Source organism: Micrasema longulum, unplaced genomic scaffold (assembly GCF_059751315.1).
Source record: "Micrasema longulum isolate JH-2025_06_02 unplaced genomic scaffold, ASM5975131v1 h1tg000825l, whole genome shotgun sequence".
In the NCBI taxonomy this organism is placed as follows: Eukaryota; Metazoa; Arthropoda; class Insecta; order Trichoptera; family Brachycentridae; genus Micrasema; species Micrasema longulum.
This window is the reverse complement of record NW_028278017.1, coordinates 42,790-64,495: the sequence shown is the minus strand read 5'-3', so window position 1 is coordinate 64,495 and position 21,706 is coordinate 42,790. Positions and strand designations below refer to the sequence as shown.

The window sequence follows — 21,706 nt, the reverse complement described above, 5'->3', positions numbered from 1 at the left end:
GTCGGTTCAAATTTTAGTAACTTGTTCAATAAATCCGGCAATATGGTGCGCGTACATTGGCTTCCGAAGCTTCGAGAGTTGTTAGTTTCTTTCCATAGACCACGAATTTAAAGTAGCTCCATTGGAATAAATCCAATGGCGTCAAATCACAAGATCGTGGAGGCCAATTAACAGGACCAGCTTGTGAAATAATGTTAAATATCTGTCAAATTCAATGACGCCACGTCTTTATCGGTATTTCTCATTTTTTGCATCCATCAACATTCAAGTCGTAAAATTATATTTGGCCTTTCTTTACATCCATCGACTCTGCATCTCTAAACCATGTCGGCACGCCTAACGTAGTGGAAAATGCCTGTTGGTAAAATTAGTTATCGGTCAGTGTGAGTCGGATGTTATACTTACTCGTTTGCGCCTGCTGGGAGTTGATGAAGTCGCTGTTTATGTCCCGGTTGCTTCCGTACCTGGTTCGCCCCCAGGAACCGGCAGGCGGTTCCGACATTCGGTTGCCGTTCCCCATCGCGGGTTCGGTTTGACGTCTGCCAGAAAAAAAAACAAAAATTTTACAACATTGAAAAAACTTTATGTATGTTTGAGACATAGCCCATTGATCGACGACACACACATGTGCAATGATTTCACCTGAAATATAGAGCAATGACCGATGAGCGATCATTTTATATTGAATGCAATACAACACATTCCGCAAGACTAACAGTATAGCCCATAAAACTTCCATCTACATAAGAGCAACATCCTGCAGTAAATTAACTTCATTACACACTTCATTCCTACCATGGAGACATGAAGAACAAAGGAACGCAGCCTATAAAGAGACCACAGGGCCAAGGTAACGTCAATCAGCTCAACCAAGTCAGCTTGGCGCATTCACTCAACTTGACAGTTGGATAATTTAAATAGCACCATTTTTGTAAAAATCACCTCACAATATTATATAATAAACAAAAATAGAGAAAAAAATCTACACTCCTGTTTTATTTATTACTTTTTCCGCACAACGTGCCAGGAGGCCCGGCCCTACTGCAGTGATGAATTACAGCACAGAACACCCAGGCTTAAAGAAAAATCACATTTAAATTCTCAATTCTCACCGGGAAGTCGAACCCGAAATCTACCATGTGCGAGTTTAACGTTTTAACCATTGCTCCAGGGAGGTCGCTACATATCTATTAAAAACCTTAAATTTTAATTTTTAGTATGTCCAAATCTTTCTAGACCGAGTGTGTGATTTTTCAACTTACCTAAGTAACACGTCAGCATTATCAACTGGCGACGATGGGGGTAACCTGGGCGGTATGGCCGGCCCTTGGATTTCTGCAATTAAATAAAAAAAACTACATAAAGTTAAACTAGAGCAAAGCTTTGAATTGACGATTTTGCATTACGCTATTATTTAGGTAGGTATCTTTAGTTTATTTTGGTATCAATAACTAATTTTCCGTTTTTGGTGGAGATTTCTGATGTTGCTTCTGATACCCTTGTGAAGATTAATTTACCTGTCTTGGGTGGTGTGTCGGGTATGGTGGCGGACCTCGGGGGGGCGGGCGGAGTGGTGGGGGAGTCTGACGATGCGTTGGACTAGAATAAACAATGCACAAATATTAACTCGTTGAAGGTAATGTCTGGAATAACCGTCTCGTGTCTCTCATTTAGGAAATGACGGTTAGTCCAAAAGATCTCTTCCGAAATAACGAGATCTCGGATATATGAAGAAACATTAGTTGACATTTCAGTTTGTGCTTTTCTCCATACATTTATTAACTTTTATAACGAGCTTCTTCTCGGACATACCGAACAAAAATATTGTCAACTGTCTACTAGTGGCTTAATAAATTTACTAAGCGGCTTAATTTTATGTACCATCGTTACTGGAACGAGTGGCATTCGATGTTTCGATCCGCCGGTCGCCAAATAATGATGCGCTGTTCCTCGATCAGCATAGCGCAAACTATGGCTTGCATACACCAATGCCCCGATTATGTCGCGTTGTAAACTGGAACGACCTGGACTTTGGTGTAAGTCTTTCTAGATCTAAGCAATCACTATAGTCCTTAAAATATACCCGACTTAACACGGAATTTTCTAACAAGTCGGGACATAAAAAATTATAATTGTGCTCTATGATAAAATTGTGTATTTTGTGCATTAAATGAATAAATAAATATAGCTCGATTAGAATAACAGTTGTCAGCAAAAGTGAAGACATAACTTTGTAGTGACATCTGAAGAGTGATTTATATTGACACACGAAAAATCATTTGTATCTGGCGTGTTAATTAATTTTTAAATACAATTATAAATAAACATAATTATATAAAATCAGCTTTAAAACTTAAAAAAAAAAAAAACTAAAATAAACTTAACTATTAACGACGTACTAACAAGGTTACGTCGATTTTGCGTAGATTTTGCAAAAATGTTAGAGATGGGACAAATGGATCGAATAAAAAAATAATTAATTTGACGTTGTTCATGAAAAAAGCATAAATGTCTTATTTGTTTATGAATAATTGTCTTAAACACACTATAATAGGCTTGTTTTTGCGTTTTAATATCAATTTTCAGAAACAGAATTTAATGTTTGCATGTAAAACCTGATAAAATGGATTTGATCGGTACATGGTCAGTGATCAGTACTTCCCCACCACTAGTCACATTAGTTTGGCAGCTGTCACTTTAATCAATTTAAAGACTATAAGATAAACCGGATCTTGTCTCGAGATGGGAATTATTATTTAATTTTTAATCCTAGCTTTGATTATCTTTAGTTGTATTTTATTTTAATTGTTCCTGTATAAAGTTGTTAAACAAGTCCGTAAATAGATAGATAAATTCCCCAGAATTCTGGTTTTCCTTCTCGAATAACAGAATAAACAAACCTGTCTGGATGCTCGGTGCTGCTGCAGTATTTCCACCTGCGTCCGCTGCCTCGGTCGGGGTTCGGGAGACGACTGGGCCGAGGAGCTCGAAGATCCGTTCCTAGGAATAGTTCATTCATTAACTATACAATATCAACTTATTTCAGATATCGTGCAGTAAGAAAAAGAACTAGGGGCGAATCGTCCAAATAAGCAATTATGCACAGCTTACCATTATTTTTGACTTTCGATAATAATGTTTTATGGTAACTATGTTCATGGGAAAACAAATAAAATAATGGTTATAAATCACCACCACCGTTTATATCTTCTTACAAAAAAAATATCTATAAAGTGCGCCCGTCCTCAGTAAACGATGAAACTAGCCGATGACCTTGGCTTATTCCTCCATACAAAAAAGTACACTATATTTTTTGTCTTTAACATAGTCGTGTTTTTCAAATATTATATGAAGATTTGGAAACTAGCATTTCGAACATTATTTCCAAAGGACTATTTTTCTTTGAAAGGATACTGTTGACATATTACATATTACGTATCACATAGAACATGTGACGTTCAAAATTATTTATATTCGGCGTTAGTGATGCAAAATTAAGGAAGGAATATTTGTGGGTCCACAAATACGACCACTAATGCATGGTGAAAAGTTTTAGGAACTATTGAATCCACCGGAGCTTGACAAGCATTCAAAACAGTCCAGCAGAACGAGGGAAACGTAGCATGACATCCGACGACAAGGGAACAGAGACTCACTGGTGATGCAGCTTCTGGCGCAGGGCCTCCGCCTCCCCGTAGCTGAGCAGCTGCAGCGAGGGCGGCAGGCGCGCGTGGAAGGCCAGCTTGGCCACCCAGTCCTGCAGCTCCGCGGCCCCCGCGCAGCTGAAGAGGAACTCGGCGCTGTCGGCGCAGCGCAGCCGGAACACGTGCTTGCGCTTGGTGTAGTCGGAAGCGCGCTCGCACACCGCCTGCAAATGTGTGAACCGTCAAACCGTGCGTCATACAGGGTACGGCTGCGTGTCGTTTGTTATACAGTCATTAAAATAAAACAATGAAATTAAATATCCCAACTGGAAACCTCAGACAAAACTTACTCTTTCATACCGATAACCATTGAACTAACTGTGGTTTCCATTCGCCTGTGCCCAGAATTCTCAGATCTGCCGACAAACATACCAGTCTTGATTTCTTCGATGACAAGTTGTCTTCTTTCAAACGATCACTGAATCAAATTAAATTATAAACACCTCTCTCCCGCTTCCACTCCTGCCGAGTCTACTATATACCATTGTGTCTTTTTACTTTCCTTTAAAATCATTATATGTAAAAAAATAATGAAGTGGTTTAATTGAAAAGGTAGAATTATGTCTAGATTTTAGCATGTGAAAGTTTTTATCACAATTCATAGTGTATATTTAACTGAAAAACAGATTTTTTAGGATTATTTCATCAGAGGTGCCATTATAGTTTTTAATAAATTATTGCATCATTTATTATCATTTTATTAACAAGCTGACTAAGGTGACTCTGTTGTGGAGGGTCAGAAATCAACCCAGTGATCAGAATCCACTTGCACACCGGTTGGCGACGCCGATTTGACATCTCTGACACAAATCTGGATAACTATCCCTTTTTTTTATTTAATTTGTAAATTCCTTCCGATATTATAGTGTTCTTGTGTATCCGATCTATAATAAATATTTTGTAACATAATCCAGTAGCTCAATCACAAATAACTATCGACGTGCTAAAAATATGCTTAAGTAATTGCAGTCATAAGTCAACGCGTGTGTAATCTCTAAGTCAACTCTTGTGTCGGTTTGTTTTTTGTTTTCCTCGTAAATAAATACAGTTCACTGGCGAAAAATCGGCGTTTACTATAAAAAATAATACAATATATTGCATTTGCAAAATAGTAAGGAGTATCTAATACAAAAAAGTGAAAATTAAATTACATTTACTTTGGCGATTGCTTTTCTTGACATTTGGCTCGCCAACCGCTGGCTAAATGCAATGAATAGCGTGATAAATAATAAATAAAAATAGCAGTTTTGGAATATTTTCCATATTTACATCGGTGAAATTCAAATATGTGATTGCGCAGCAGGATTATACGTCGCGAAATGTAAATATTTTGACTTTTAATATTGGGCGTTCACGGATGTTGCATTGTGATCGCGAATACGATAAACAACCAGGGTGAGAAATTGTTATCACGTCGATTATTATTTGCGATTGCGCTACAGGTTTATATTAGCAAAAGTTAGTGCATATTAAGCATAGTTTTCTCATGTCCTAAATAAGATGAAACTCATACTCGTTTATATTAAAAACATAAATGTAGAACATAAATCCAGTAATAGTGCAGTATCCTTGGGATACCTTGCCGATAATTCGAACGATCAACGCTGATAAGAAAACGTGGGCAGCGCGACCGACCTTGAGTATGGAGACGGGCGGGGCGGCGGCCTTGGCCTGCGCGAAGTCGAGCTCGTCGCGGAAGAAGCAGAGCAGCTGGCCGCACAGCACCGTGTGGTAGCCGCGCCACGAGCGCACGGCCGCCCGCTGACCCCCGCTGCCTGCCTCGTGCTTGCGCTCCAGGTAACCTGCAATAGAGACGGCGTTAAATAGTACGGCGACAACAAACTGACAGAGCCTCGACGTTGAATCGGGTCGCGGTCCTGCGGCCAGCGTTGCCCAGTCAGCCGTGGTAGGCCGGACCGCGAGAACCCGATGCCTCGTAAAGGGGTAATAGAGCAATCTCTCAATCTGTCACCATAGGGGAAACGTAGAACGGAGATGGACCTTACATGCATTTTTAAAATACTTAATGCAATTTATAAAACATATGTTCGCCCACTCCCGGAGTATGCCCACCAAATCTGGAGTCCCTATTTTAAAAAGAGATAGAGTTGTCGGAGAAAGTCCAGAGAAGAGCAACTGAAATGGTAGTTTCTCTAGGAAATAAATCGTACGAGGACCGCTTGAGGGAGCTCGGGTCGAGTTCACTGGGAGCGCAGGCCGTGTGGTGACTCGATCTTAACTGAGCAATATAATGTACCCGAGTTGAAATCAATTTTCACAATGAATAAAAACCGCCATCTCAGAGGTCCTGCCTCCTTCTCACTTCTCATCCGACCCCGGGAAGAACTCCCCGACAAAGCGAGTCGTGGAGAAATGGAATGGCCTTATAACTAAATATAACTGTCTTAATTGTCGTGGGCCATATATAATGAATTAGCGGACCCGACAGCCGTTGTTCTGCCCGAACGTTGGCAATGTGCTTAAGGGTCAAAACCTCCAACGCTCATTATGTGTAAAGGATCTAGGTGTCTTCCATGATAGTAAATTACTTTTTGACGCCCATGTTGACAGCATCATAAAAAAGTCATCGCGTGCGCTTGGCTTTGTTATGCGTAGCTCTACGTCGTTCACTATGGCAAAGACACTTAAAATCCTTTACTGTACATTAGTGCGAAGCAACTTAGAATATGCATCACAAATATGGAATCCTATGTACAATGTGCAGATATCACGCATTGAAAATATTCAAAAAAAATTCGTAAAGTTCATGTGTTTCCGGTTGAAACTTGAGTTTAAATCCGACCAGTATATTCATATATGTAAAAAACATCACCTACTGCCTCTGCAAAAACGTCGTGAAATAGCGGATATAATTTATTTACTTAAAATTGCTTCTGGTTCAATTGACTGTCCTGAACTACTTTGCAAACTTTCTATCAATGTTCCTTCCAAAGTTTTAAGAAATAACCCTCTTCTTCACATACCTCTTGTTTCATCTAATTATAGGCAAAATTCGTATTTATGGCGAACTTTTAATAATTTTAATGTAATAAATAAATCATTTAACATAGATTTATTTGAAAATAATCTTAATAACGTGAGGCGTTTGCTTTCGAAATAACTCGTAGTATTTTTTTTCTTTTCTTTTAAATTTACATTTAATTACTATTCATTTTATGTTCGAGAATCTTTTTTAACTTGCTGTGATGCTACTTGTGAAAACCTGTAATTGGCTTATTTGTTATTTGTTTTGTTATATAAATATGATATAATTATAGCTGTTGGTTATCCAAATAAATAAAATAAATAAAATAAAAGACTTTTCATTGATAAGTAGGTACCTACTTTAGGTAGGCACTTGTTTGTGGATAAATTCCAAAACTAAAAATTGTTAATATTAAAAAAATATTGAATTTAAGTAGGTACCCAGGTACTTGTTTGTGGTTGAATTTTATAACATAAAATAATTTTCTTTTTTTAAATATAGCATTCTTTTTGCAAACGTCAAACTGCGGTCGTCTCACCAACAAAGGCGTGTACTTATGTAGGAATACGATTTTTAAAAATGGATTGAATTTAATTTAATTTTAATGTTACCAAAAATCCAATTAAAAGAAATAAATGGGTTGAAATTATAAGGAACTTAAGGAAAGAATCTGATTGAGATCCACAAAAAACAAATGCTGTTTGTAAACATTAAAAAACTAACTTTTTTTATACACATAAAAACAACATCTTTACATTTTTTTGCAAACGCATTCTCCTCGAATGCAACCCTGGTAGATCGATAAATAAAATATTTATGCTCCTTACTTCTTTTTTACATATTAGATTGAAGATTTTAATATCTACGAACACGCACAGCGCAAACATCTATATTTCTCTAAAAACCGCACATAAATCGGTTAAGCCGTTTAGGAGGAATACGGTGACGTCACACGTACAGAGGAATTATATAAAAAAGCGACTGTACCTTCAATTTCTACCGGCGGTAATTCTGCCGTGTCCCCCCTCTTGCGGAAGCTCTGCGACCTGCGCCTGGTCGTGAATGATGGCGTCCGTTTCGGCGTCTTCCCGAGGATGTCCTTAACATCGAAACCGCAAATTAGCCGAAAGAAAAACAACAAAGTCGAAATCGTCATAGAAAAATAAACACAATCGAGTTGGGCTGGACTGGGGTTTGAACCACGGACCTGCGGTCTGCAAGTCAAGTTATCTGTTATCATTTAAATTTGTTGCAACAGAGAGGGAAAACATTTTTGAGAAGGGGAATATGGGAGTCAAGGCATTTACAGGTCTTACGACCTGTCATTGGCTGGTTTAAGTGGCCACTTTACACACTGTGTAACATTCACCATTCTGCCCATGTTTGAACACCCACATTTCCTCAACTCTTCCATCTGTTGACTTTGGTGAAGTAAAACAGCTGAAACCTTTATCATGCGGGTGAGATTCATCCGGCTGAACCAATTCACCCACTAGGCAACGCCTGAAAACAATTTTTCCAATTTTTTTATACTTCTTCTTTTACCGGGTAGTTAATCCAACAATGTTTTGAGTATGTCCAAACGCTTGCAGACTGGCTGGATTTTCTCCCTAAGAAGTTGTTCATATTTGAATTTGTTGCAACAGAGAGGGAAAACATTTTTGGGAACCATACACAGTGTGTAAAGTGGCCACTTAAACCAGCCAATGACAGGTCATAAGCCCTGTAAATGCCCAGACTTCCTTAGTCTTCTCTAAAATGTTCTCCATCTCTGTTGTAATTTGTTAATACTAAGTGGAATCCATTCTTTTGCCTACAAACATTTGGACTAACTAAAAACTAAAAACTTTGCCAATACTGCAGACTCCCATTTTCCTCTCCTCAAAAATGTTTTCCCTCTCTGTTGCAACAAATTTAAATATGAACAACTTCTTAGGGAGAAAACCCAGCCAGTCTGCAAGCAATTGGACATGCTCAATATCTTTAATCAAGTTATCTGACTGCATTATTACACTAAACTAAATTTGATTACATATTACAACAGAGATTCTTAAGTAGGCAGTATTGGAGTCTAAACATTTACAGGGCGGCTTACACATTGTAAATAGCCGCTTTACATGCTGCGTAACATTTACCGTTGCGCCAATGTTTGAACACACGTATTTATTTACGGGTTTCAGGTATGGAATGTCCCTATTTTGTTAAGCATATCAGCTTGTCGAAAGGAGTCCAAAGACGAGCTACGAAGTTGTCGACGAGCCCGAAACCTCTCGGTCTCACATCGCTGCGGGAACGGCGAGAAAGGGGTGACCTGATTGACCCGCCCAAATTTGGATCCCATGTTTGAGCTTGAACGAGATGCTCGTCTTCGAGGCCGCAGTCTCCGGCTGGAGAAAATGAGATTCGATCTAAATTCACAGAAGCGTTTTCCGAGCAGTAGGGTTGTCGGTGATCGGAATAAGCTCCCACAAGAGCTGATCTCAATGGGTTCAAAAATGGACTAGATTTGTTTCGGAAACTAACTTTTGTTAAAATAGATTTAAGCTACTCGCCTAAAATTGATAAAATAATAATATTTCTTCAATTCTTCCATGCGTTGGTTTTTGTGAATGAATTTAAAGAGCCGAAACCTTTATTGATGCGGGTGAGATTGGTCCGTCTGAAATATTTCACCTGCATACTAGGCAACGCCTGAAAACATTTTGCAATTTTTATACCTTTCCGACTTTGTCCAAATGTTTGTAAACAAGGACTTGAATTCAACCCTAGGTAGTAATTAAGATTAACATATTGCAACAGAGATGGAGAAAATAGATTAACATTGCACAGAGAAGGGAATATGGAAGTCTAGGCATCTATCGGGCTTGTGACTTGTCATTTTTATTTATTTTTTTAAAATTTTTTTTTTGTTTTTTTTTTACAATATACATAAGAGGTAAAGCAGAGTATTAAAAAAAATAAAGGATAAATACATAGCAATGAAATACATATTAACAGTAAAAATAGTAAACAAAAAATCCCACAAAGGCACGGCCTGTTCGTGGCTATACAAGCAATTTTGATTTATTTTTGCTCCTATAATAAATAGACAGTTATAATATTTTTGTGTAACATAAGGAAGAGAAAAGAAAATATTCTGTAAAAGATTTAAGGTTTTTTTTTATTTTTATAGTAATTAAAAAAGGAAATAAAAAATATAAAAAAAACATAAAAATATTTCTTATTATTAAAGGGCGACAAAATACATCATAGAAAAAAGAGTTCATATCTTTAGTTTGAATCCAGGATAGTGCGTGTTTTTTAAAAGAAGGAAAATTTTGAAAGTCAATAAAATATTATCAGTAAAAAAATAATTGAATATTTTTTTTTAGCCTCGTTTTACAATGTGCTATTTCTAACACACGATTCCTTCTTTGACTTGATCTATTTGGCTGGTTTAAATTTCTGATTTACACACTGACAATCACTCACCATTCTGCCTATGTTTAAACATTTATATTTGTTAAATTTGTCCATTCGTTAATTTTTGTAAGGTTATGTTAATCTTAATAATTCCCCAGGGGATGAAATCCTCGATAATCTTGAAATCTTCCAGACTGATAAATCGTTTGCGACATCTCAAAAATAAAAGCATATCCAAATGTTTCTAGGCGAGGGTGGATACCACAAAATAAGTATGACGATGGAGAACCATCGCCGTTGTAATATGCGTCCACCATCCATTTTAGTTAAGAAGCATTTTGTTAAAGATTAAAAATAAATTGTCGAACAGCACAAACCAATTTTTTTATTTTCAGTCACTCGGCAAAAGAAATTGTCTCAATCAGTATGATACGCGGTCGGGTTCTAATTAGCAAACCATAATGCTCTGGTGAAAAAAAAACCCACTGAATATCTACACTATACTATGAAGAGAGGAGGGGGTGAAGGGGGAAGAAAGAGAAATATAAACAAATGTTTTATGTGGACCCTTCCAGTTTTATGTGGAAGTCGGCAAACTTGCCAACCACAACACTACGATGCGTACTTTTCTCCGCAGGATTTTTACCCGAGAGCAGCAATCGAGCGGACAGAAATCGATATTTAAAAAGTAGCTTAGAGCCTTTAAAAACCTGATTCTTTTTGCGTTCTTTTATGAGACAATTCCTTTCGCAGTACGAGTAATTTATTCGCAATTAGTATGAAGCATGCACTATAGTCCTTAAAACACAGCTCGATTAAAATGACAGCTGCCAAACTAATGTCACTAGTCATGGGAAATTACTGATCCCCGACCATGTACCGATCAAATTGATTTTATCAGCGTTTTCATACAAACATGAAACTCTGTTTTCGAAAATTGAAATAAAAACGAAAAAACAAGCCTATTATAGTGTGTTTGAGACAATTATTCATAAAAAAAATAAGACATTTATACTTTTTAAATGAACAACATCAAACGAATTATTTTTTTATTAAATCGATTTACATTGATCAATTTGTCCCACCTCTAACATTTTTGCAAAATGATGTAACTTTGTAAGTACGTCGTTAATAATTAGGTTTATTTTAGTTTTAAAGCTGATTTTATATAATTATGTTGATTTATATGTCAAGCATTGTATTAAAAAAATTAATTAACATGCCAGATACTAATGATTTTTCGTGTGTCAATATAAATCACTCCTTAGATGTTACTACAAAATTATGTTGTCACTTTTGCTGACAACTGTCATTCTAATCAAGCTATATTTTAAGGACTAAAGATATGGACAACTTTTATCAATTTTTGAAGTACCGAAAATTATATTCCAAACTATTTATAAGTTCAAGGACACAGGATGCAAAATTAGAAAATTCCATAAGTGAACTAATAAAATAAAATAGAAATATACAGGATGGCCCGAGAAAGGACGCCCAAAGGTAAAATGTAAGTGCCTCATATTGAGGGGTGTCCCATCACCCCCGGGTAGGTTCCGTGATTTTCCAAAGTTTTCGAGTTATGATTTTTTTAAATGGGTTTTTGAATATTAAAACCGATCCGGTCAAAAATTTTCAAAATTAAAAATCATAACTCGAATACTACGCAAAATCGCAAAGCATACACGGGGGTAATTCGGATACCCCTCAATATGAGGCACCTACAATTCACCTTTGGGCGTCACTTCTCCGGCCACCCTGTACATCGAGAGCTGACATAAGCTGTGTTTGTTTTTTTTTCAAATTTATAAATGAGCACAAAAAAAAAATGGTAAAGGTTATACGTCACTTGAAAGAAAATTTCCCCAATTAAACGTGAACAAAAAGAGGTGTTGAAATTTACTTGACATTCCATTTTGAAGGCTTGTCATCAAATAAATAATATACGTAACGTAAAAGCAAATACAATACCATGTACAGCAGAATTTTTTCTTCTTTAAATGACGTATTTATTTTTTTTAAATTAAATCCGGGTAATGGTTTTGGAATGTTTGGGTAACATATTGAATATTTTGGGGCCCAGAAACCCGAAATTTCTTTTCCCGAATTCAGAGTTTGCGGTAGACCCCATGACCCATCCTCTAGTTTGACAAAAGGTAGTGTGGAAGTGTTCCCTTTGGACAGTGGAACATCGTATAACGGGCTATATTGAAAGGTGATCAATAACAGTGGTGACTTACATCACGGACTTGAGAAAAATCACATTTAATTTTTGTGTTATCACCGGGAATCGAACCCGGAACCTTCCGTGTGTGAGTCGAGCGTCTTGACCACTACACCACGGAGGCCGCCTTTACGATTTTATTTTACTTTAAGTGCTCCTCTTTAAATAAAAAATAAAAAACTGACAGAACTTATAACACGAATTGAAAAATATGGATTCATATTTAAAAGTCAAGTAAACAAATTGTGTTTCATGCATTTTTGTTTGAAACGTGTTATAATTTATTTGAATGCGAGTATGAGTATGTGATGTTACGGGTGACTGTAGAATGGATGTTACTGCATACTGTGACAGTGGATGGGTACAAGAGTTGACGTTGTGACTGCAATAGCGAGATGAGTGATACAACTGACTCACGTCAAGGCATGCGATGGTGAGTGAAAAATGGTAGATTGTAAGTAAAATTTTTATTTATTTTAATACATGCGTTTACTCATAGCCAGCGATATGTGTTTTCAAGAATTTATTCTTAAAGGGTGAACATTAGAGTGATATGTGTTAGATTGTATAGTCACCAGTTTCACGATGCATATTAAAAGATCACTAGTGAACATTGGAGTGATTTGTGTTAGATTGTATAGTCACCAGTTTCACGATGCATATTAAAAGATCACTAGTGAACATTGGAGTGATTTGTGTTAGATTGTATAGTCACCAGTTTCACGATGCATATTAAAAGATCACTAGTGAACATTGGAGTGATTTGTGTTAGATTGTATAGTCACCAGTTTCACGATGCATATTAAAAGAGCACTAGTGAACATTGGAGTGATTTGTGTTAGATTTTATACCTTGCTAGAGCCTCCGATATCTGCATTCGCTTCCGCTGTTGATCCCGGCTGCACCCGGCAATAACACAACGCATTTTGTATATAAAATAACAAACGACGCATGTACAAACAAGAACAAATTAAAAAAGCAAAAAAATCTACAATATTCAAAAGAGCGTTATCAGAAATACTTGTCGTCGTGGTCATCGCCTTATCAGCTCGTAACGCTCATAGGGCACTGCATTTAAATACAGTAATAAAGGCATTTAATGACAAATAAAAGATTTCTGATAAAACTTTTTTATTTTGATTTATTATTTTTATTCATAAAAGCATTTTTGTTAAACTAAGTCACAAATAAAAACAAGATTAAAAAAATAATTCCTTAGTGGCGCAAAGAGTCCTGCTTTGGTACGGCAATTAAATTGTATACTACTACGCCATTTCTCCGTAGGGATAGGCAGAGTGAATGGAATACCACAAACATGTGTCTATTATTATGGAAAGAAGATGAGCAGTCTTTTAATATCACAGTAAGAAAACTTATGGGATCTCTTAAATTAATGTGTGGTAAGAAAAGAAAAGAGATTGAAAATACAGGATTGGTATGAATATATCCAACTCGGTGCAAATAAGGAAACAGATAATATATATTTTTTTAAACAAAACTTGTTTTTAATTATGGCGACAAAAAATACATAAATCTAAAAAAAAACCCAATACCAAATAAACCCAAAAAACACTAAAAAAAAAGCATCAAATTTACGAAATTAAAAAATAAATAAAACGTCATTTTGCAACGCCGGGTTCATGCGAAAGATGTGAATCCGCCATGTTCGCACGAGTTTTGAGAACATGTGATATGTACATGCGCACCGTGGCGAATCCTCGCATCTATGGGGGGAGGCGGGGCAGGTTGTTGCATTCTAAATAACCCCCTTACGCATCATGTTTACAACTTACAATATTGAAAACATGTTACAACTTGCCCCTGGGCGGGGCACGTTGTTACAATTTTAATTATTTTAAAAAATGCTATATTTATTATCGTAGACTATATATGAACACACATTAGCTGAAAAAATAGGTACGAAGGTTATCAATTTGTTTCTTTTTTGGGTGATACCGTGTGTGTTGGATTTGTTCCGACGTTTCGGCTACCATTGCAGGAGCCATCTTCAGGGTAAACTGAGTGTTTTGTAGAAAAAAAAATCACTACATACTACAAAAGTGAATAGAAATGTGCCTACTGCCGACTGCGACACGGTACAAGTTACTAGTACTTAAACACATACTTTTTTTCTACAAAACACCCAGTTTACCCTGAAGATGGCTCCTGCAATGGTAGCCGAAACGTTGGGGCTGATTGGCTGATGCCACATAGAAGGAATTTTGTAGGATGTATTTAGAGATTATGCAATGGCAGACCAATTTGATGAATAGATACATGAACACAGTTTTTCCGTCACCCTCTCGCAGGTGCCTTCCCGATACTGCGCGAAAGAGACAACTACGTGTCGGAGTGATTGTGTCTGACTAAAATCGACAAAACCGAGGTCTCTTATTCAATTTTGTTTTTTTCTTTAAGAAAGTGCATCGGAATAAAATTTTCTGCGTCTGTACCGTTTGCGTTTATCAAAAATATTGTATTTGTATACCATACCGTAGGCCTGAAAACGGCAGATAAAACTGGATACTTTTAAGGGCCTTTGGATGGTCCGAACTCCCAAAATAAACTATTTATAAAAAAAGCAAAACAATGCGCCATAATCCATGGAGAAAATACGTGTGTATGAAGAAAAGTCTGACAGTGTTTCCTCTTAAGCTCGCAGAATATCGTGCAATTTGATGGCCGATATGAGCATTCAAATTTGACTATATCAGTATTAATGTGACCTAGCTTAATTTAAATTTCAATAGGCAAACAGTAATTATATTTTAGTCATATAAAACTTTCACGTGCATTTTTTTAAATTATCGATTCATCAAATGTTCATTAAATGGCACGATTTTGAAAGAACGGTGTTTTAAATTGGCAAAATCATAGGATTTTCTTAATTTTTATCAGACTACAGCCTTATACTGTGATAAAATTCCTCGCAGCCAGAAAATTAAGCGAACACTTTGTACCGAATTTGATTTGCAGTCGCGGACGAATATCGGTACCTTCATGCTCTCGGCGCGCTTGACTCCCGCCGCCATCTTGAGGCGGTCGGTGAAGGCCTGCGCGGCGGGCTTGTGCTGGGGGGAGGCGGCGGCCGCCTGCTGCGGGGACAGGGCGGGCCCCGGCTGGGGCGCGGGCGCGGGCGAGGAGTGCAGCTCCGAGGGGCTCGCCTGGGGCTCCTGGGGGGGGAAAGAGACGGATAATAGGGATGACCTTGAAAATTTGATTATTCATCATCAAATGGACTTTCGTCTTAGCCGAGTTATTTATTTAATTAATTAATAAATAAATAAATACGAGAGTTCTTGTTTTTCTTATTGTTCCTCTCGCCGATGGAATTTGGAAATCGTCGTAGCAATTCTGATTTTCTGATGGCCGGGTTTGTCTCGGGTTTCGAGAGGTTTTCCGAATTGGGTTTCCAATTAACTTACCTTTGTGGTGTGGCGCTCCTGTTCGAGGCGGCGCTGCTGCTCTATCCTCGCGCGCTCCGCGGCGCGTCGGCTCTCCGCGCGCTCCTTCTCCTGCCTCTCCTTTTCGGCTTGCCGGGCCAGCGCCTCGCGGTCGCGCAGCTCGCCGAAGGCCTTCTCCACCTAAGAAAGATAAGAAAAAAAACTATTTGAAATTAGCGCAACAGGGGTCTGGAAAGAAAGTTCGCGGAAATTGGATAAAAAAAAACAAGTGGAGTACAGCTAAATTTCTCAAAAATGTATGAAAAAATTAACAAAATGATTTTGATAAAAATAAACTACTTTGAACGATGTCACTAGTTCACCAAAATCAACCAATGACGAGTGATGTGATACATAGCGGTTACAGGAGGCAGTGGCGAACGGTGATTTTATATACGGGTAAGCTATAAAAAAATATCATTTATTTGTACCTAGATAGTAGGTACATAATATAAAGTAAGTTATATGTACTATAAATTGCTACTTTTTCTGTGGTTCTGTGTGATACAACAACTCTCATCCATGAAATCAACTCAAACAACGTAACTTCGTGATAGATTATATTGTGTAGCTATATTATCCATTAATTTAACACATAACTTATACAAAAGTTTATAATTAGTCAGTATTAGGTATTCTCATAAGGATTGAAATGTCAACTGCCTGAATTGTTTAAGAAATGAATAATGCCAAAAACGGCCGCGTCGAGCGCCACATGCGTTGTGAGTCATATGTCAAAAGTATCATCAATGAAAAATAGTCCTTAATAAATGATGTTTGAAATATTGTTTTCCAAATCGAAAATCTTCAAAGAATTTGTGTAATCTGCAAGGCGAAAAAACCCGCTACTGGGTTAAATATGTTCAAAATATAGTACAATTATTTGTATGAAGAAATAAGCTGGAGGAATCGGCTAGTTTCTTGGAACATTGCTGGCGCTGGGCGCCAATTTTTAAATATTTTTATTTATATTTGGAGAAACATAGGAATGGTGGCAATGATTTAGAAGAAATAGTAATTATTTGTTTGTTTTTCTGCATATAAAGTCACCGTAAAACATTATTATGGTTGGTAAAATATAATGGTAAGCTGCGAATAATTGCTTCTATACACGATTCGCCCCTGCCAGGGGGCTAATCCATCGATCAGAATAACTCACCGTGGAGAAATTAAGACGTCACAGGCCGAGTAATTTCGCTATCACAAAACTTTATTGACAAATATATTTTTATATTAGAACAGGGTTGAGAAAATCTAATTTCATCGAATGGTTGATATTTTAAAAGACTCACCACCTGCTGAAAAAGCCTTTAAAATAAAGGCCCAACAAGTTATGCTTTAAAAAAGTTATAATCTAATTTGCGCAGAACTTACCAAGGTGATCCTCTTGAGGGCGTTGAAGCGCTCCTGCTGGGCCTCAACCGTTTTCTGGAAGTCCTCGTGCTTCTTGATCAGCTCTTCAGCCTGGTTTATGTTCTCGCCGAATTTCCCGTCGCGCAGCTGAGGCTCTCTGTTAGAAGAACACACAAATGTCTCCGGTCTTAGTTCTCGTCAAAATAGCGCTATTTATTTACATAGGAAAGCAATATGGATATTAAACTTATAATTCAAGAAATCAAACGCTGATTTGAGTCTACTGAACACTTTATTTTATTTTTAAAAATATAAAAACAAAAATTACAATACAATGCATTCATGTATGTCATTTGTTATAAAATTTTTCCGAAATTCAAATATAAATACCTAAATTCCCCATTACCTATTAATCTTTCCCCCACTGTCCTAAATACACCCGCGCGTTACGGTGCTGTGTAGTCACTACACATTAAAAATATAAGAGATTTAAAAAGGAAAAAAGCAATATTTGTAGGGAATGGCTAAAATTAACCATAATTTACTTTAAAGATGATAATATTTAAAATCATGATAAAACCATTGGGTATCGCTAACGACTCGGGCGAAACGTGCATCCGAGCCAACTTCCCGAGAGCTACTAATACTAAGTAGCTAGTAGTGTTTGATTTCTTAAATTATAAAAGTTTAGTATGGAATTTTACAAAATAAACACCAAATCAATCAATAATATGGATATTGTCGAAAAATGTTTTCATCAAAAAATAGTTGTTGAACGTTAAATATCTCTATGAAAACACGACATGTTTGGCTTTGACAATGAGGAACTTCATCCCTACGGCAAATTGGATACAAAAACTGTATTTATTGTACGGCAAAGTTTATTGAAAATGTACAAAAAAAATACTGAAAGATATTTTAATCCGACGTTTCGGCTACCATTGCAGGAAGCCATCTTCAAGGTAAACTGTGTGTTTTGTAAAAAAAATATGTGTTTATGTACTAGTAATTTGTACCGTGTCGCAGTCGACAGTAGGCACATTCAGTGTCATTTTTGTAGGGCGCAGTGCCGGGGAACCGTGTTGGGTAAAATTTCAGCCCGTCGTAATTGTTGATGTTATTTGGGTGTTTGGGTATTTCAATTGCCTCTTTTATTATTCGTGCACTGTAATTTCTAGGTTTATGAAAAACACGAAATCGCCTAAAAAAGATACGTAGTGATAACAGTAACCGTGAGTCATTCCAGGTCTCCTACCTGTTGCAGATCCAGGTGTCGAGGGTGTCGGCGTCCCTCTTGAAGATCAGCGTGTCGAGGTGCTGCTCGTAGGCGTCGGCGCGGCGCGCCCACGTGTCGTGCAGCAGCTGCGCGCGCATGCGCAGCGCGGCCATCTTGTCGCCCAGCTCTTCGGCCAGGAAGTGCTCCGCGCTCACCAGCTCCGTAGCTGCGAAAAGGAGAGATATTTCTCAGACAAGGATGGATTTCACTCCCCAGAGAGATTGATTCAAATCAAAAGAGTCAGATATGTTGACAAGTCTTTGGACATTATCTTTATATATATAATTTCTCTGTATGTGTGATGTCACTGAACTCCTAAAAGGCTTAACCGATTTACATGCGGTTTTCAGAGAAATATAGATATTTGCATTGTGCGTGTTCGTAGATATTTAAGTCTTCAATCTAATATGTAAAAAAAAAGTAAGAAGCATAAATGTTTTATTCATCGATCTACCAGGGTTGCATCCAAGGAGAATGCTTTTACAAAAAAATGGAAAGATGTTGTTTTTGTGTGTATTTTGTTTTTGAATGTTTACAAACATTGATTTGGTTTTTGTAGATCTCAATCAGATTCTTTCCTTATAATTTCTACTCATTTATTTCTATTTACTGGATTTTTGGTAATACTAAAATAACATTAAATTCAGTACATTTTCAAAAATCGTATTCCTACATAAGTACACCCCTCTGTCGGTGAGAAGACCGGAGTTTGACGTTTGCAAAAAGAATGCCATATTTAAAAAAATATATATTTTATGTTTTGGACTTCAACCATAAACAAGTACCTAGGCACCTACTTATATTCAATATTTGAATATTAACAATTTTTAGTTTTGTAATTTAATCACAAACAAGAACCTAGGTACCTACGTATCAATGAGTCTTTCCAAGCTAATAGCAAGCAGACAAGCCAACGTTCGGGCAGGACAACGTCTGTCAGTATGACGAATTATACCATCAAAAATCTTCACTGCTCACTAGTTTGACCCCATCTAGAATATGTCTCTCTAATTTGGTCTCCATTCTATATGACTCATATTGACCATATCGAATCTGTCCATCACCATTTTCTAAGAAAAGTGGCATGGCCGCTCGGATTGCAAAGGGGTAATTATTCCTATGTTGAAATAGAGCAATCTCTCAATCTGTCTTCATTGGAAAAACGTAGAACAGAGATAGACCTTATATGCGATTTAGAAATACTTTATGCTATAAGTGACGTCCCAGCTCGGTTACATGTTCCCAACTGTGTCGCCAGAAGTCAAAATCTGCTATTTATCAAATCTTATAAGAGCAAATTTAGATTTTAAGCCCCAATGTCCAAATAAGATTAGTCAATTTGTCACACAACTCGGAATTCTTTGGGATAGATCTTCCGGCTTTTCATAGATCGATTCGCCATTAACACAGTTGAGGATGAAGATGGATTGGCATGGGTTAGCTCAAAGTCTTACAAGTGTTCATCATGTTCGTGAGACCGAGAGTTTCCAGTCTCTCCACAAAACAAAATGGATTTTTTCCCCTTGAAAATAGACGCACTGTATCTGAATTATGCTATTTACATAAATTATTAAATTATAAAGTAGACTCTTTTAACCTACTCTCCAAAATTAATCTCAATGTCCCCTTTCGCGTGACAAGAAATAAGTATTTATTCCATCTGCCAGTCTGTAGCGCTAACTATGCACAACACTCTTTCCTCTATCGTTCTTGCTCAAATTATAATGCTTTTTTTCATCTATAGATATATTTTACATGCCCCTTAATTTATTTAAAAATAAATTAAGATTCCTTATTTCTGGCTGCGATACAATCCCACTTACTATTTAATGATGCTCACACTTACACACACCTGAACACTTACTCCCACACTAATACACATAAACACATATCTACACTTACTCTCATACAAATACACATAAAAACACATCCTTTTGTTGTAACACAATTTAATAATATGTATGATTCTTATTTAGAAACTTTGCTGGTCTGTCTTTAAACTGATTTTTTAAAATATTTTCTTATTACTTACTGATCCTATTTCATTGTTGACTGTTTGTTTCTTTAAAGTAAATAGAGAAGGCGCTTAGAATTGTATTTTAATATCAATAAATTGATTAAAACCTCTTTATATGTAAAAGCCCTTAGGGCGTTAATAAATAAACATCGCGTTTTGAAAAAATGATCCTCAGTTACAACTAAATAAATCTAATAAAATAATTGAACATAGGCAAGTAAATTCTGACTGTAGCAATATCGCCCGTTTTACCACCAGCGTTGCGTTGAAAAGTTACAACGATAATTACCGGTCTTGTAGAAGTTGGTGAAGTCGTCCTGGCGCGCGTCGATCTCGGTGCGGATCTCCCTGTGGCGAGCGAGCAGCTGCTCCGCTCCGGCCACGTCGCCGGCCAGCTCCGGGGCCGTCACCCGCGCCAGCATCTCGCTCGTCCACGCCCTGTGGACCAGATCAGTTACCGATCAGGACGACGAGCCGTAGAGAACTCGGACGTCACAGGCGGAGTCATTTTAAAATCAAAAAACTTTAAATAATCATAGCTGTTTGGACTTATGGGCAGTTTTCTAGAGATATATATGCATTATTTTGTATTTAGCCTTCTAGCGTTTGATAAGTGACAGGATGCCGTAAATGTAAACAAACGACATATAGAAACAGGAAGCTATCTACAATACTCTATAAAATCCATAGACATTGATGAAAAAAAACCAATGACGTCACAAAACATCCGATGGCGTCACAAAACATCCGATGACGTCATACTTGATGACGTCACGAATTGTTTGTTTTTGGCACCATTCAAATGACTAGAATATAATCCTTTATATCTCCCTTATTTCTTAATAGATTTTAATAAGAATAGTACCGATCGGCTTGTGATTTTTTAGATTAATTTATTAGCTAATAAAAAAAATCCATGATAGTTGCCCATTATGCGGTTCGTTTAGGCGGCTCAAATTTTCGACAGTCTTGGCGCCCGCCGTTTGATTTAAAACAAACTAAACGTCCCTCTAAAAGATACATGTCTATCCGCGTCCGTACTCACATGAGCTCGCCGTACTCGTCGAACAGCTCCTGGAGCTGTCCGGCCTGGCGCAGATGCTGTCGCCCGCGCGAGGCCCGCTGCAACAGGCCGGACAGGGCCTCGGTGACCTCCTCCAGCTTCACGGACACGTGCTCCTTGGCGTCAGGGAAGGCCGAACCCAACCTAGAAAAAGAACCACAAATATATAAATATATTGATGATAGGTGTTTAAGGAGTGATTTATTTATTTATTTTTATATTAACGGTTCAAGGAACCTTT

At 37.3% G+C, this 21,706-nt stretch overlaps 1 protein-coding gene across 6 annotated transcripts in view; it reads right to left on the bottom strand.

Annotated features, from left to right (window-relative positions):
• Window positions 1–21,706, bottom strand: part of LOC148278787 (spectrin beta chain, non-erythrocytic 5-like) — a 68,815-nt gene that overhangs the window by 6,841 nt on the left and 40,268 nt on the right. For 3 of the 6 annotated variants that reach the window (XM_088230889.1, XM_088230890.1, XM_088230893.1), the window contains exons 30-43: window positions 21,448–21,609; window positions 20,692–20,840; window positions 18,365–18,551; window positions 17,131–17,266; window positions 15,739–15,897; window positions 15,310–15,486; window positions 13,165–13,212; window positions 7,678–7,789; window positions 5,340–5,506; window positions 3,657–3,868; window positions 2,901–3,000; window positions 1,518–1,599; window positions 1,263–1,335; window positions 406–539 (exon numbers count right to left, since the gene is read on the bottom strand). In XM_088230889.1, the coding sequence (XP_088087015.1) occupies window positions 406–539; window positions 1,263–1,335; window positions 1,518–1,599; window positions 2,901–3,000; window positions 3,657–3,868; window positions 5,340–5,506; window positions 7,678–7,789; window positions 13,165–13,212; window positions 15,310–15,486; window positions 15,739–15,897; window positions 17,131–17,266; window positions 18,365–18,551; window positions 20,692–20,840; window positions 21,448–21,609 (1,898 nt within the window). The remainder of the gene's footprint in view (window positions 1–405; window positions 540–1,262; window positions 1,336–1,517; window positions 1,600–2,900; window positions 3,001–3,656; window positions 3,869–5,339; window positions 5,507–7,677; window positions 7,790–13,164; window positions 13,213–15,309; window positions 15,487–15,738; window positions 15,898–17,130; window positions 17,267–18,364; window positions 18,552–20,691; window positions 20,841–21,447; window positions 21,610–21,706) is intronic. The other 3 variants (XM_088230891.1, XM_088230892.1, XM_088230894.1) reach the window with 1 other exon arrangement.